Source organism: Cyrtonyx montezumae, unplaced genomic scaffold, assembly GCF_038088225.1.
Source record: "Cyrtonyx montezumae isolate F1298 unplaced genomic scaffold, pur_monq_1.0 scaffold_10, whole genome shotgun sequence".
Taxonomy (NCBI): domain Eukaryota; kingdom Metazoa; phylum Chordata; class Aves; order Galliformes; family Odontophoridae; genus Cyrtonyx; species Cyrtonyx montezumae.
Genome location: NW_027071826.1, coordinates 34,124,712 through 34,141,461, shown reverse-complemented (window position 1 = coordinate 34,141,461; position 16,750 = coordinate 34,124,712). Strand labels below are relative to the sequence as shown.

The window sequence follows — 16,750 nt, the reverse complement described above, 5'->3', positions numbered from 1 at the left end:
AGGTTCTTAGATTATGTGTATACCCGGCATGAGATTAAGAAACAATGGTTCAAATGTTGGTCCGACCAGTTTATTACCACTATAAACCAGGGAGATGGGGAAGGCGGACACCGATAAGAGTGATGGGGAAGGAAAGGCATGCGATAGGAAAGATAGGGAAGAAGCAAGGGTTTGTACAAAGCAGGGATAGTCACCAGCCAGGATCCCAGGGGCGGTCCGGTTGCAAGCGGCTCTGACGGTCCGAGGCAGAAGAGCAGGGGCGGCAGAAGCGGGGAGAACAGCAGCAGCGACAGGCAGCCCTGAGCAGCAAGCAGCTGTCCTGGAGAAGTGGCACCGGGTCAGCACAGGAGAAGCGGCGAGGGGACAACCCCAGGAGGGGCAGCAGCAAACAGTGATCAGCTCGTGAGGTCTCTCCAAAGAGAAGGCCTTGCCGGGAAGCAGCAAGCAGTGCTCAATCAGCTAAGGAGATCTCTCCAAAGAGGAAGCTTCTCCAAGAAGAAGCCACTCCAGAGAAAACCCTCCCACTTCGTGGCTGCAGAACCCCTCTATTTATCTCCCAGATTTCTCCAGTCTACCTGACGAACCCCTCCTGCTTGGTCATCAGGTGGGTATCGCCTGAGATGGTTATCTCCCCCTGGAGATGAGTTCCACAAAAGAGTGTTCAGCGGCCACTGAGCTGCAGCTTAAGTTGCCCCAAGACATGCCCATCAGCTTGTCCCATAGACAAGGAATTTCACAACCTTTGCCCAGGACTAGCTTGGATACATTCGGACATGTTCATCAGCAAATTTTGATGCAATGGTATAAAATATTAGTCTCTTACAGATGGGAATGAAAGGAGTGAAAAGATGACTTAATTTAGTTAGGACTTAATTTAGTAGTTGGGTAGAGATAGTGATAGGAGGATGGTTGGACTAGATGATCTTATAGGTCCTTTCCAATCTTATGAACTTATGAACTTATGAGTCCCAGCAAAGCCTCCAGAACTGCAGGGAGTTGCCATGTTCCATGTCAAACCTAAGGCTTTCATGAGCTCAGTGAGAGACATTGCGTTTGTGTCAGCAAGTGTTGAGACAAGCTCAGAAAGTCCAAGTTACTGCATCCCTCCTGCTTACAACAACACAAGCAGTCAGTCCACAGAATGCTGTGGGTAGAACTGGCCCATTGTCTTATTTGTCTTTGTTAGAGCTGAAGGGGTTGTGCTGTACGTGTATCATTTGAGGGTTACGCCTTCTTTGTATATGAGCTACTCTATTGAGTAAACAGAAAGCAAACGAGCCAGAGCTGTAAAAGCTGTATCCAAAGAGGCAGCTTCAGAGGCAGAAAATGTGGAGGTACTTATCTTCTTTTTTTTCAGTTTTGGTGGAATTAGCATGACTTTATTCCCCCTCTGGGTGTTTTGCAAGAAAATCGGAGCATTTGTATTTGTGTTTTAAAAGATACTGAGTTCTGACCTTAGGTCTAGTGATGTCAAAGGCAGCTGAATTCTCAGTAGATCTCTTCAGACACAGAAATAATTTTGCAATGGTTAATGATTTGTTGCTGTTTTAGTGTCTTAACTGCAATGAAAAGAAAATGCTAGATAAGCATTTGCTAATTCCTGAGAAATATTGTATGTAATTATCAGTGTGAAGGAAATTTAAGAATCAGATAAAATACTAAATATTTTGTAGGCAATAGATTTCAAGAAGTAGCAAGAACAAGTGTTGATGATGTTTATAGACTATTTTAAACTTCACTTGATATTACATTTTAAATTTTCAGTATCTTTTCTCTCTTTGCTTTGTTTAAAATCAAGGACATGGTCTTATTTAATGCCTTCTGTTTCCCCATTTGTATCTTCTTGTTTGTGCTGTCAGAGGAAGTATATCTGTAAGTAAACCTTGTCAAATCCTTGTAAAGCACGAGAATCTTTTTGTCTCCCTCAAACTTCCACTGTTCTCAGCTATCAATAAAATGCCATAAACCCATTTTTTATTTATGAAAATATACAGAGAATCCAGAAATGCATACAGATTTCTTCTTCCGACGTCATTTCACTATTGGAAGTATTTGTAGGAATAACCTGACTTCTTATATTCTTACGTATCAAAACCTGAAGCTGTTTTGAAAATCTTCCCATAATAAAGCTTCTAAACTTTTGAGCAGTTTCTCTTGTATGATGAATTCTACCATAACGTTTTAGTTCATAGCAGTAAGCTTCCTTCAAATTTTTGTCTCTCATAGTGTTTGAAAGAGAGCTGTCAAGGCTCATTGAGAATACAAATTAAATACTCTCTTGTTTTTTCTATTTCTCTTACGGTCTGCTTTATATTTTTTCTCATTCAGTTTTATCTTTTGAAATATACCAATGGTTCTGAAGCACAGAAAACTGATAGAAAAGATTGCCTTGTTTTTCCTTAGGCTTCGCACGTGCTAGGAGTGCTTTACTAGCTAGAAATTCTCGTCAACTGTATTGGCAGATTCTCACAGACATGTAAAAGAGAAGCATGTCTTATACATCGAAGTATTCCTCTTTTCTGCGGGTGTAGCAGTAGGTACCTCTAACAGTAACATTTAACTGTGTCTGTGCAAAGTGCTTCTGCCATTTTCCTTCCTTGTTTGTACAGACATTTGCCTTCTGCTGCATGTAGTCACAGTTGTACAACCTGTATTCTGGCAGTAAAACTTGATACTGTGTCTGCTTTCCTAATATAAAGCCACCATAAAAGCTCTGACTTCTTGTTTTACCATATTAAGGCTGAACTCAAATCTTTGTGAAAAAAAATCTCAGTGAAGTGTTAATCTCAAAAGTGACATGGTTAAAAGTGTTCAGTAATGACTTATTAGGAGAAAAAAGCGTTTTGTTTATTTATTTTATTGACTGGCTGGCCTTTCTAGAGAGTATTAATGACAGGCTTCATGTAGATATGCTTTTCCAGGGTAACATTCGCTCTCTACAAATACCTGAAGGGAGGTTGTGGTGAGATGGGAGTTGGCCTCTTCTCCCATGAAACTAGATGGGAATGGCCTTAAGTTGTGACAAGGGAGATTCAGGTTGGACATTAGGAAATACTGTGGTCAGGCACTAGAACAGACTGCCCAGGGAGGTGGTGAAGTCATTGTCCCTGGATGTTCAATGAACGTTTGCATGTTGTACTGAGGGACATGGTGTAGTGGGAAATGTTGGTAATGAGTGTATGGTTGGACTGATGATCTTAGATGTCTTTTCCAACCTTGGAGATTCTATGATCAGCGGTCCTAAACCTAGATAGACACTGCTATTGCTTATTTTCTTTTTGGAGAATTAGAAGTTGTGAAAAGCTGCCACTAAAATTATTTATTTAGTTTTAAATATCGTAGCAATTAATAAGGATGGTTTAAGTTAATGTTTCTCATTGGTCTAGCCAACTGAAGCAGAATGTGCCCCTATAAAGATCACTGCATGTGGAAAAGTGCTAACAAACAGCCTGTCACATGGTATCATGATGTGGAATACTGGTAAACCAGGACAACCTCCTTATAAGAGTACTAACATTATAAAACAGTTTCGGTGTCTTGAGATTTCTATCCAATCTGAAAATACACTTATTCCTTATGCAAATATCATTTATTCCTTAAGAACCAGAATTTTATCATAATGATAACTGCTTTTTCCTGTGCTAGAACTTGGATTTTGGGACTTTTAAGCTTATTTATATCAAACTTTTATTTTATTACACCTTATCTTCACTAGAAGAGGGATTCAGGAGTGCAGCTGCAATGGCATTTACTTGAGGAGGTCAGGCACTGATAGCCCATGTGGGGCGTAGATGGATATGGTTAGCTGAAAAGTCTAAGCTCAGGTGAAGTACATTGCCCTGACCGAAGCTTTGATTCAGAAAAATTTAAAAAATTTCCAGGAAAAAAAGTCATAAGGTGAGAAATTCTGTGTAGAAATGATTTCTGCTGTGTGGCTCTGACAGTATTATATACTAGGTAAGCCTGAGCCTCGTGCTGGCTTATGTTATGCTGATTTTCAAAGATGTGGCTCACAGAACCAAAGCATCTTGTATTTTCAGTACTCGGTAGAAATTTGGAAGGTCAGAAAGCAGTGTCAACTGGATTTTAATCTTTCTAATATTTTATAAAATGTGAAAAAATAACTTTTTTGCAAGTATAAAGCTGCTTCAGGAGGCCATGTTTTTCTGTGTAAAACCACTTGGAATTGTCTTCGTAAGTGAATTGAAAAAGTTACATGGGTAGTGAGTCACACTGATATTTCGCTGGCAGTGGTGGCACACATCCTAGGAACTCCTGTTGTGAATCAGTGTGACAAACATGCCTCAGATTTTCTTTCTGATGGACATCAATACGATGTTCTTTGGCCAACGCATCCATACACAAAGTTAGGAGATGGGCAGGAGTTTAACATTTTCTGCCCAGTGAGGACACTTCATGAAAATCACATGCACTTGGATTTTGATTTATACGAAGAAAGAGATATGAAAGACTAGAGATGATGAAGCAGCAATTTGATTCTGCAGCCCTCTAACAAAGTACATCTCTGCGTTTTCTCTGCACATCTCACTTCACTTAGCTTAGCACCCTTCCATGTCTCACCATAAAAACTCTCCCCTGAGGCAAAGGAGCTCTGTGTCTTATTAGCGATTTGCAGCAGAGCTCACTGGAAAGGCAAGCTTGAGCAGCTATGAGTACTATTATAACAGGCTCCTTTAGCAGGCTCCAGGGAAAGAGAGAGGCACATTTCTGTCATTTGGAAAAGCTGTTGGTCACTGAATCTCAGATACTCTCGTTTCTGGAAGGTAGCAGTTGTTTTGCCACAGCTCTACACATTTCTTCTAAGAGCTAAAAGTATATGTGGGAGAAAAAAAAACAAAACTAGGTGGCATTGTGCTATCTGGGCAGTAATGTTGCTGGTCCTCTTAGTCACTAAATCAAAACAGTTTGTCTTGGTATAACCCAGTGTGAAAACTTTGATACATTTATCTTTTCTAGAGAGCTAAGATGGGACTTCTAAAGTATTCTTCTACCGTGAACCACAGACTTGCAAAAAAGGCATTTTGGAAAAGACTTGATACCTGGCTCAGAATAGCCACAGCTGGAATTTCATTGATTATCATTATTTCTTTTTTCAGTTTGGCAATAAATGATGAAAAGTGAATGATGAAGACTGCTTTTCCTAGGTAGTTTTGCACTCTATCTAAAGTACGTTCACTTTGTTCCATAATTTACTCACAAAAATGTTAGCAGTCAATGTCAACAGCATGAAAATTAAAACACATTGTATGATTTGCTTCTCCTGTACTTGAGACCTCTTACCCTTTTATGGAAAGCATATTACTTTATATTTTTGGCATGTTGGCTAATAGCTTTTAAAATCACCTGTAAATCTTTAATGAAAATATATTTTTTTATTAATTCTGGTACTTGTCCAGAATTGATCACTTTCTCATTTCTTGTCTTTTGAAAGATGAGCTCCTCACAGTTTTCTCATGTGTTTTTGTGATTCTCATGTGATTTTGTGAATCTTCAGAGTGGAAGCAAACAGCTCTAAACTTGTTTCACTGTGTTCTCAGGGTATCCACCTGTGTAGTTCCTCAGGCCTAGACTTCACTATGGAGAGGATTAATTTTACTTAAATTAAGCTACCTATAAAATAGTCATATATATCTGTGCTGGGGTTGAGACTGCTGTCACAGTTGAGGGAGACTTGGATCAGTATAGTCAATGATCAGTAGAGAGCTCTTCCAGAGATGTGCTGTAGAGACCTACCTGAGAATGAGGTGAGTTGCAACCCAAGTTATTCTCAGACCTGTTGTTTTCTGTTTTAGAAGTATGTTTTCATACTGTGTTTAGTCATACGATTACAGATCACCTCTTATGAAAAGTAATGCTCAATGTACTTTACCCTCCTGTATGTTTTCTATCCCTATTTTTTTCTTTTCTTTTCCTTGTCTTCTTGCTACCCCTTACGTCTCTTGCTTTTGGCAGTTAAATTTGTGCTTTATCCTTTCTATCCTTTTCATTATCTTATGCTATTCTTTCTTTCTTGTCCTTAGCAGTCTGATCTGATTTCCACTTCCTGTACGTTTTCTTCTTGTGTTTCAAGTCATTGAAGGCCATGTTGCTTAGCCAAGTTGGTCTTTGACCATACTTCCTATCCTCCCACTGCGTGGAATTTTTTGTGCCTGTACCCTAAACATCATTTCTTTAAGCAATTGCCAACTTTACTGAATTCCTTGTATGTTTCCCATGAGAAATTACCTGTCATATCCTAGGATTTATTATAGTCTACGTGCATAGAGTTATTGGGTTTGAATTGCTGTTCCTCTTGGTCTTCATCCAAAAATAATATTCATTATCACATGACAGTTGTTCTCAATCAGATTACCTTTACCCTCATGTTCCCAGCTGTCCTCCCTCTTGGTTGCTTAGCAGGCAGCCTCTTGGCAGGCTGCTTTTGAAGCACTTGGCAGACCCTAAAAGCTGCTGTAGACCATACACAGGGGGTGGTTAAATGCTGTTCATTACAACCAGAGACAAACACAGCACACTGCTTTGTAATATACAAATTGAGATGATCACCTAAACATTCAGACGGAAACAGTCACATCTTTTTGCTGAGTATTCAGTCAAAAAGAGGACAAATACATATGCAAAGTGTTTCAGTTGCGTCCCCTGGGAAGGCATCTGTATGGATGCAGAAGCATCTTGCCAGGCCTGAAGTCCAGGTAAGAAGAATATAAAAGCTTTCTTCCTTTTCTTTGCAGATTTGGACATCATATGATATAACATGTCTCTTTGGCCTGCTTTTTCTTTCTCTGAGTCTTGTTTTATTTTTTCATTCCTTCGAGTGGTGGTAATCTCCACTGATGTGGTCTCATTTGTTAGTAAAATTGGATTGTTGGTCACTTTTCATGTTAGCTTGATTTTCATGGTGTAGCCAAATCTGCACAAGACTTCTTTGAGTTGTTTTTTACTTCTGTTTTTTTTTCTTTTTTAATTTATGAATTTAGAAATTACCATAGAATTTCAGTAAATAAATTGGGACATTATTTAGCTTTTGAAATCATACTACGATGAAGTGTATCCACAGAGGACTTTGAAGAGTATTTTTCATTTTGTTACCTCTCTCAAGAACAGGGAAGTTGAACACACAGCTAAAATTTGATGCTACAGGGTTTCTGATGTCTGAAAGAAAGGCTTTCACTCATTTTCTGGCTTTGCTTAGGGCAAGATGCATCTTGACTCTTCTCATTTCAATACAGCTTACAGTTGCATAGGATTTTGTCAAATTTCAATGCTGGATATCTGCCTCAGGATTTTATTTTATTTTATTTTTAAGTTTTTCAGCAAAAATAGCCTATAGCCTTTTTATACAGAGTGTTTTTGGAAACTGATCTTTTTTGTCACTTCACGCTGTTCTGGTGACCTTTCCTCTGAGAATTTCAGGTACTTTGCAGATTTTGCAAAAAGCATTTAAAATTGGGGTTAAAGAGATTCCTCTGGTACATTCTCAGTGAAACTTCTGCTGGGTTGAGGTGACGTGGAGAAGTAAACTGAGAAGTAAGCCACCCAATTTAAATAGCAAGGCAAGCGTGACCGAGATGTTTTTGGAAAGCGCTGAGGATAACTGGCAAAGTAGATTCTAAGAATTAAATCAGTGGAAAGAAACTGCCTTGAAAGGCAGTGAGAAAATTGGTGTGGGAGGGAATGGAAAGGAAAATGTGTCATTTTAGTTTGGGAGATACTAAATTTGCTAGAAAAGCTAAAGAACAGCATGGGAAGCGCTGAGTACAGAGCTCAGAAGTGAGAAGCAGAGAGGCTGTGTAGGAGGCTTGGAAGAGGAAGGAGAGACAGATATGAAGAGATGGGATCAGAAGTGTTGTGGGTGCTGGGGCTTAAGATCGACTGAGGAGATTAAGGAAGGAGTTTGGCAGTTAGAGCAAGCAAAGACCTTGCTCGTGCATGGGGAAAGTTGAATATCAACATCAGGGTGAGACCTGATGGGCATCTGAGAAGCTGGAAACCCCGATTTGAAAACTGACAGGGAACTACATGAAGAAGCCTTTTGGAGGTGAGGTGAGAACTTGCTGAGACTGGGTTAAAAGCTTGTGGACTGGAAACAGGGACTGGGAAATAAGGGAGGGGGGCCCACCTGGACTGGTGGCTGAGGGAGAATCACTGGTGCCTCCACAGATGCTTGTCCAGCAGGAGGGGAAGGCAGTGCTGGAGAGCTGCTGGGGAGTGGAGTGCAAGCAGGTTGTGTTGGGGGTACCAGAAGTGGAAGAGTCTGGGCAGGTCATGCTGATGGAAAGGGCTGGAGAATTAGGGGGAATCTGTGCTAGGGACCACTCTCCACCAGCGACAGAAATGACATCCAACTTGCCCCTATCTCACCATTTTGTTGCTGTCAGTAGACAGTTCTGATGAATTTGGGTCTCATCCTTTCCAACACCTGATTTTTTCAGAAAAAAACCTGCTGCACTGTTGGTTATTCTCCTATCAGAGCGAGTACCGCAAGACGTGCCAAGGGAGATAAATTATTCACCACTGACAGTGGTTTTTGTGCATGTTGTTATGATGCTGCATTAAGACATTTTTTCAGTAGCTTTTCAAAGCTTTCTGTTTTCCTTTTTGAAGAAACATGATATTATGCTCTATTTGGCATTCAGTTCACAGGTGATGAATGTGCTTTTGGGATGCTCTACAGCTATGCAGTAGGTTTTCCACTGTCTACAGCAAAAGGGGAAAATGGGGAAGTTTTGCAGTGAATCAGGAAACAACTTCTATGATGAGAGTTTGAATTATTTGCTAGAATATTCTCATGTGGCTCAAACCACTCGCTTTTGCAGAGAGTCTGAGGTGACGGTGTGTTCTCCATTTTCTGGGTACCCAAGCAGGCTCTGGAACCAGATTTGCAGATGTTCTGAGCATACCTGCAGTTGGATCAGCAAGACTATTTTGAACTTAGAGTGTACTGTAATGTCAGGTCTTTAGTTTTAAGGTTGTGATACCTAAAACCAGAAGATATTTTCATCTTGTGCTGTCTGTGATTTCCTTTAATCTTGCAATTTCTTAACTTCTTGCTACTTTGTGTGCCATAGTGTATGATGTAAAAACACATTTCGTGAAAACCAATTAAAACAACCTTTCTTTCAAGTTTACGTAAGGAAGTGAAAAGCTGGGAAGGGAGAGGTTAGTAGACCAGAATGGCGAAGCAAACATTGCTGTTACCAACAGTAAATGAGAAGAGAAATATGAGAGGGAACTGCAGGACATGCAAGAAGCCGAAGACATTGAAATTGGTATAATAAGTATCACAGATAAGATTTTATGAGACTCAATGTCTCATTAAAACAAGCATGTGCAATTTTCTAAGCTTTTCTTCTATGCTATTTTTTCCTTTTCTTCTTTCCTTGCAAGTCTTTTAGGCTCATCTAGATTCCAAAGAACTAAAAATAGTTGCTCTCTTATGACTGGTATTGGACTGATTTAAGAGGTAGTTGATACATACTGTGATTTTGAATTAACAGTTTATATGAGAAGGTTCGACAGCCATTACCAGGTAGTTGAGCAGAAGGTGTAAATCTTGCTTTCATGTGGTCTGCCGGGCTCTGAGAGTACAAACAGAGCCTTGACTAACTTTACACACCCCCAGGGCTCTCTCCACCCTGTCCAGGGGGTCACATCAGCAATCCCTGGGCCAGCAGCCCCTGCCCCAGCAAGGTCACAGGAGGGCTGGGCTCCAGCTCCACAGAGACCTGGTTGGCTATAGGTCCCACCCAACCGGCCCCACCCAACCAGTCTCACCCCTGGGACCTTGTCACCATGGCCCTCCCTGATGATCCTACTGCCTGAACCTGGCCACCAACTCCAGGTCTTTGGTGTTCAGAGGCAATGGCAATGGGTCCAGTCTGGTGAGGCCCTGCCATGCTGGCTGTGTTGTTATTGCACCTGGCTCCCAGCTGCCCATCCCTATGGGTAACGCTGTTCTTCACTGCTCCTTGACAATATCTTCTTTGATATTTGTTCTTCTCCATCTTCACAAAATCACTCTGCATTTTTTTCTGCCTCTTTCTCAGCCTCCCTTTCCCACAGCATCTTTTGAGCAGGCTGCACGGTGTTTCTATTTCCCATGGCCCCTCTTCCTCCATGCATCCTCACATTGCAGTCAGACTCTATTGCTTTTTTCTATGTCCTCTTTTTTTCTTCCTTGCCTTGGTTCTTTTCATTCCCAGATTGGCTTTTATTTTTGCTTACTCTTTTGTGTGGTGGTTGGTAACAGTTTTAGCATTCTGGCAGCCTGACTGATGTTGGCATCGCAGAAAAGGAGGATTTTAAGGAGTGATTTTAAGTAAAAAAACCAAACAAACAAACAAAAAAAACACACTCAAAATGCTTCAGAAACTTCTTCCAGAGAAGGAAGGCAGCAGGGGAAATATCAGAGGCTGTTTATTGGCAGCGCTTAATTGTAGTAGGAGCTAGGGAGATGACTGATTAGAAGTTATGCTTTTAATTCTGCATGAGAAATGACAAGAAAAGTCTTGGAAGACAAGACAGGCAGATGAAATGGAAAAGGAGAAGCTAGTAGACATAAAATGGTGATGTAATGAAAATAACAAATAGTTTAATAATGGCATTGAGGAATGTAGCACTGCAGCTGAGGCCAGGTCTGATACAACAACAGCAGAGAATGAGCCTTAGCTATGTGCATGTGCTAGAAATTGTGATGTTGTACCTGCCTCACTGCAATGAGGTGTACGTTTCTGTAGGGTTTCTCTGCCAGCCTCCTCCACAGTAGTGTTTGGTTCAGGTCCTGTGTTGTCCCCTCACTGAGTTTGTACCCATTCTTATATAGCAAAAGCAAGTGCCAGATTCTGCACCTGAAACAGGGCAATCCTGGATGTACATAAAGACTGGGACAAGAGGCTGGACAGCACTCTTGCAGAAGGGGATCTGGAAGTTCTGGTTGATGGCAAGTTGAATCTGAGTCAGCAGTGTGCCCTGCCAGCCAAAAGGGCCAACTGTACCCTGGGGTGCACCAGGCCCAGCTCTGTCAGCTGGGCAAGGGGAGGGGCTGTCTTGCCCTGCTCTGTGCTATGCAGCCTCCTTGAGCACTGGGTGCAGTTTTGGGCACCACACTATAGGACATAAAACTATTGGAGAATGTCCAAAGGAGTACTGTGCAGGCGGTTCAGGGTCTAGAGGGCAAGATATATGGAGGGGTAGTTGAAATCATTTGGTTTGTTCAGCCCAGAGAAGGGGAAGCTGAAGGGAGGCTTCATAGCGGACTCACAAGGGAAACAGAGGGGCAGTGCTGAGCTCTGCTCTCCAGTGACCGTGACAGGACCCAAGGGAACAGCATGGATCTGCGACAAGGGAGGGTCAGGCTGGGTGTAAGAGAAAGGCTCTTTGCCAGAGGGTTGTGGGCATGGAACAGGCTCCTCAGGGCAGCTGTCATGGCCCGAAGGTGCCGGAGTTCAAGAAACATTTGGACAACATTCTCAGAAATATGACTTGAAATTTGGCTGATCCTACATGGAGCCAGATCAGATTGTTCTTTGTGCAATGAGTCCTTGGCTGTTTGCAGCCTGCTGAAATTTCCTAATCCACTAATGGAAAAGGAGAGCCTACCACAGAAATTCCTGTTGCTAAGCTCTCCCTCCTGTTCATCCATAACAAGTTCAGTGGGAATGGGGAGGCTGCAGATTTGAATGATCAAGGGGCATGCTTAGAACTGTGTCCAGCAAAGTTTGCTTTTCCTGTTCTTTTTTTTTTTTGTGCATCATCCTCTCTTCACCTACTATGTACCCACACATATATAGGTTTTCATGTATTTGCATTTGTCTTTTCAAAGGGATTAGCGGGGTGTAAGTAGAGAAAGCAACATAGCTGCTGAGAATGTTATCTGAGAGACAGAGATTTTCCCTGCCTTCCAGTGACTGGCCCTACTGATACCTTTCTTCACCTGTGGCCTCAAATCTGTCACGAACACACGTAAGTATTGTTGCCTTTTCATTCTTTTAATCTGTAAAATCACGCTTATCATCTAGTAGAGTGCAGAAGATCACCCATATGCTCAGCAGTGGCCAAGGTCTGCCTGTGCTGAAAAGTTACCTCGAGGCACACCTATGCAAGTTTATCACCTGGAGATTTTGTATCCTTATCAATCCACTTGGTTAGTTTACTTGGAGCAAATAATATGCTAGTGTAACTATTATTAATATGTTTCTGAACTGAATGTATATTTGTGTATATATGAACACATAGATGAGCATCTTGTTTAAAAATGCATGGGTTGCTCTGAAAGTAATGCCTCCTACTTATTTCTGTGGAAACTATAACTAATACAAAGACCACATAAACACTATTTGATAGGGCAAATTCTCAGCTACAAAATGCTGTTTTTCAATGTAGTCACCACCATCAGCTATGTGTTTTTACCAGCAACAAGCAAAAGCCTGCATGCCCTGCTCATAAAAATCTACATGGCTGTCTGGAACGTGGCTTGTCTTTTACATCACTGTCACCACTGCTGAAAAACACCACCCACTGCCTCACTGTGATAACATTCACTGTTTGGTCTCCATAAGTAGTCTGCAAGCATCAATGAATGTCAATGGGTGCAGTTTTTTCCACATGGAGGAATTCTATTCCACATCTTTTCTTTGTAGGCGCTTCCATATCAGACATCATTTTGTCAAACTGCTCCTCTGCTGCAATCTGTCACACAGCAACAGAATGCAATGAAATGTTGGTGGGAAGGTTCAAACTCTACTGCCATACCACCAACATCCACCTCTGGCATTGTGGGCTGGCATAATAAAATGGGAGGCATTACTTTTAAAGCAACCCTCATTCATATGTATATATGCACATGTTGGATATTAAGAAACATTTCTTCTCTGAAAGAGTGGCCAGGGAGTGAAACAGGCTGCCCAAGGAGGTGGTTGAGTCACTATCCCTTGGAGGTGTTCAAGAAATATGTAGATGTGGTGCGAAGGAACATGGTTTAGTGGGGCTATATTGGTGATAGGTGCACAGCTGGATTAGATGATCTAAGAGGTCTTTTCCAACTCTAATGATTCTATGATTCTAAGTCAGTAGATCACATGATGAAGTGGCAATTGACATGGAGTTGAGAAAATGTTAAAAGATCAAGATCAAACCCTGTGTTTTCCTGTAGTCTTTACTATGGTCTTTTGCAGCCAAGAAAATGCAAAAATTTTGGCTGAATGCCATAGTTTGTAAAAATACTGCATTCATTTGCATAACTATTGTAACAATTTAATGTACACACCAGAAAATAGTTAATATATGTGACTGTATATTTAGTCATGTTGTTCATACTAAACTCTCTAAGAAATTAACATGTCATTTTTGCTGTATCAGTCCTACAAAATCTAACCTGTATTATGTTTCCAGATTTCCAGTTTAGAGATACCTTCATCTTCCTTCCTGTGAAAATACTATGAACCCGAAGGCATTAATTTTCCTTCTCCCAAATTTTATTTTTGGGATATTTCTTTATGGATTTTTTTGTAGGAGACAAAAAAATCTAATGGGTGAGTAGAGAATTTACCATCATAAGAGTTACTAGAAGCAAATATGTGCTTCCCAAATGTGTTAGGAAGTATGAAGCCCAAGTCAGAAAAGCTGCTGTCACTCTGATAGTTGTCTTAGTAATGTATGAGAAGATACCTACAAAAAATACATTTGATATTAACAGTGCTTGAACACCTGTCCTCCTCGGAGTAATACAGCTAACATGTTGACAGTTTTCATTTTAATGAACTTTTCACTGAGCAGGATATGTTTTTTGCACATTTGCTGTAGTGGAGTCAGATAACAACAAAGAAAAGATTGATTTTAACATCCCTTTTTGTTTGTGTATGCATGAAGACAGATTATTACACAAAGAAAAGGTTTTGTGTATTACACACTAACGGTTTAAACTTCCTCCTTAGTTACAGATTCTTTTCCTAGTCCCACTGAAGATTGGTTATCAACTCAAAATGATCGCAGAAACACAATGGCTTCCGTCTGCCAGAATAACAACCTCATTAAATTAAAAAGTAAATTGGATTCTCATGTTGCAAGCCAGATTTTTGTGGAGCACAAACATAAATTTACCTACTGTGAGGTGCCCAAGGTAGGCTGCTCCAACTGGAAGAGAACTATTTTTATTCTCCAAGAGGGCTTGAGCGTGGAAGCTTCTGAAATTGAACATGACCACATTCACCAAACCTCATTGATCAAAAGGCTGAGTGCTTACCCTCCTGACATACAAGAGGAATTTCTAAACAATTACACCAAAGTGATGTTCACCAGACATCCATTGGAACGGCTGGTGTCGGCTTACAGAGACAAGCTTCTGCACTCTGAGCCATACTATAGTACCACTGTTGCTAATCAGATTAAGGCAATGTTCAGGAAAAAACAAAATTCCTCAGAAAAAGTGAGTTTCCAGGAGTTTGTCAGCTTCATTACAGCAAAACCACCAAATATTCTTGACGTTCACTGGAAACCAATGTTTCTTCTCTGTGATCCTTGCAACATTCACTATGATATTCTGGGCAAGTACGAAACTCTTGGGTTAGACTCTGAGCAAGTTCTGAAGGCAATTGGTGCACCAGAGAGCCTGCAGTACCCCAGCTTGAAGAGATATGGCTCAGAGAAACGAACAAATGGTGATATTACCTTGGAGTACCTCAGACAATTGAGCTCAGAACAAATTGAGAAGATTATGAAGCTATATCAAATGGATTTTCTCCTGTTCAACTATACTACAAAATATGAGAACTATTTTTCTCTGAAACGTTAATGCAGCTTGAACAGTGAAAATTTTTATTCTTACAAAATGGGCTGAACTCATCCTCACAGGTGCTTGGTAGATGGATACATGACTACTGATGAGATTTTACTGGTGTTTGGAGACATGGTTTTATTCATCCTAAGCACTCTTTTAACAAATCCCTGCCATGATCTCCAGTATAGAGCTTCACCTACATGATTTTTTTTCTTTTTGATGATCATATAGATATATTTGCTTCACGAAGACTGCTTGTAAAGTATAGATTTTAGTCTGTTGGTAAGAGAAGAGAGAGGGGTGAAGAATGTTGTTTTTTACAATTAGTATTTTACAGAAAATTTTTATAAAAATGATTTTCTTTTTTTTTTTTTTTTTAAGAAAAAGACATGAAGCAATAGATAATATGCTTTAGTGTTAAGCCATTCTGTCTGTAAAAGACTCAAACATTAATCCTGTAGGAAAGAAGCAAATAACTTTAGATGTTTGAAGCTGTATTACAGAGAATTTAATACCTGATTATATTCCTTTCTGGCCGTGCTCTTATCACAACATGCCAGCCTCTTCCATCAAGCAGCATAGTCAGCAGCAATTCAGCCAGGACTTCCCTTATGTGTCTTCATTCTTTTTCCCACCCTTGTGAGTATTATGGTCTGATCTAAGAGGAAAGTCTAAAAAATATCTCCCTTTGAGAAGAAGTTAGAGGTTCTTTCTAGACTACAATATAGGTGGTGCAGGATCTGTATTCATAATGGAAATATAGCTCTGACCTATTCTTCAGAAGAACCTAGCAACCAGCTCATCAGCCAGTCAACACAGAGGTGACACTGTTTGGGCTTTTTACGTCTGTGCCTGCTGGAGACTGTGAGCCTTGGAAACTTTCTGGAGAATACTATGTAGGTGAAGGTAGTATATTTGCTCTACCTGTTGCTTTCTCACCTCACAGAAAGATGAATGCAAATCAATTGCAGAGTTATGGTGAGGGAAACAAATGTGTGAGAGAAGCCAGTTAAAACATAATCCAACTCTTCTGTCCTTTAGGTGGCTTTGGTTTTAGAACAAGGAGATTTGTTAAGTACTTTTGCCCTATTTTTTTTTAAACCTGTTGCCTAGTCTCACTGAAAATTATGTATGATCATGTCAATTGTGACAATTTTCAGAAACTATCCATTAATGCCGCCTTTAGGGGATGTTGATTTCAGGAACAAATTTAAAATCTCTTAAATCCCTCTGTCAAATGCAGTGATTTCCTACTAGCTGTATCTGCAAGTAAAAAAAGACTGGTCAGGCTAGTCCTGGATCCAGTGGTGGCTCACAGCTTATTACACAGAAAAAGACAAAATAATTTAATTGCACTGGAGCCTGCTAGCTCCTGCCAGCAGAATGGCCCAGAAATAGTAAAAAGGAGATTGGGAAAAGTAGATATGATGCGATTTGAGTCATGAGAGTCGTGAGAATTCCTTGTGTAGTCAGTGGGATTCAGGGCTGATCTACCCCAAAAAGAAGTTCAAGTAATATATTAGGCATCAGCTGGAGACAGTGAGACCACAGGAAAAAGTAGAGGCAGAAGAAGAAGGTGTGCACAGCCCCTCTCGATGGCAGATTGTACGTGAAGCCAGGATTGCCATTCAGCACGTCTGGCAGTTCTTGTATGGATGACTATTTCATGAATGGGACAGCTTTGACAAGAAAGGGGTCCAAAGCAAGAAGCCTTTGCAAACTCAGCAAAACAGCTATAAAAAAAATAAAAGTCTTGTGATTCACTTCAGAGTGATTCATGGCTCTGGCACCATATTTGATGTCCCTACAGTCCTACTCTCCCCCAACATTCATGCCTCTCTGGAAAGCCTGTACTTTTCTTTTTTTGTTTGTTTGTTTTTTGTTTGTTTTAAATTTTTAATTTATTGTATTTATTATTTTATGTGTGCTGAGACAGAGGAAGCTGGAAAAGGTTCT

At 40.5% G+C, this 16,750-nt stretch overlaps 1 protein-coding gene across 2 annotated transcripts; it reads left to right on the top strand.

The window, feature by feature from the left end:
- The first annotated feature begins 1,265 nt into the window (after window positions 1-1,265).
- Window positions 1,266-15,147, top strand: LOC136060380 (carbohydrate sulfotransferase 9-like). 2 transcript variants are annotated; one of them, XM_065754860.1, is made up of 4 exons: window positions 1,266-1,334; window positions 11,925-11,982; window positions 13,411-13,550; window positions 13,953-15,147. In XM_065754860.1, the coding sequence occupies exons 3-4, from the start codon at window positions 13,457-13,459 to the stop codon at window positions 14,807-14,809; spliced, it is 951 nt and encodes a 316-aa protein (XP_065610932.1). In that variant the 5' UTR covers window positions 1,266-1,334; window positions 11,925-11,982; window positions 13,411-13,456; the 3' UTR covers window positions 14,810-15,147. The 2 variants fall into 2 exon arrangements, with proteins under 2 accessions (XP_065610932.1, XP_065610931.1); XM_065754859.1 differs by lacking the exon at window positions 1,266-1,334 and having other exon boundaries at window positions 11,903-11,982.
- Window positions 15,148-16,750: the final 1,603 nt, after the last annotated feature.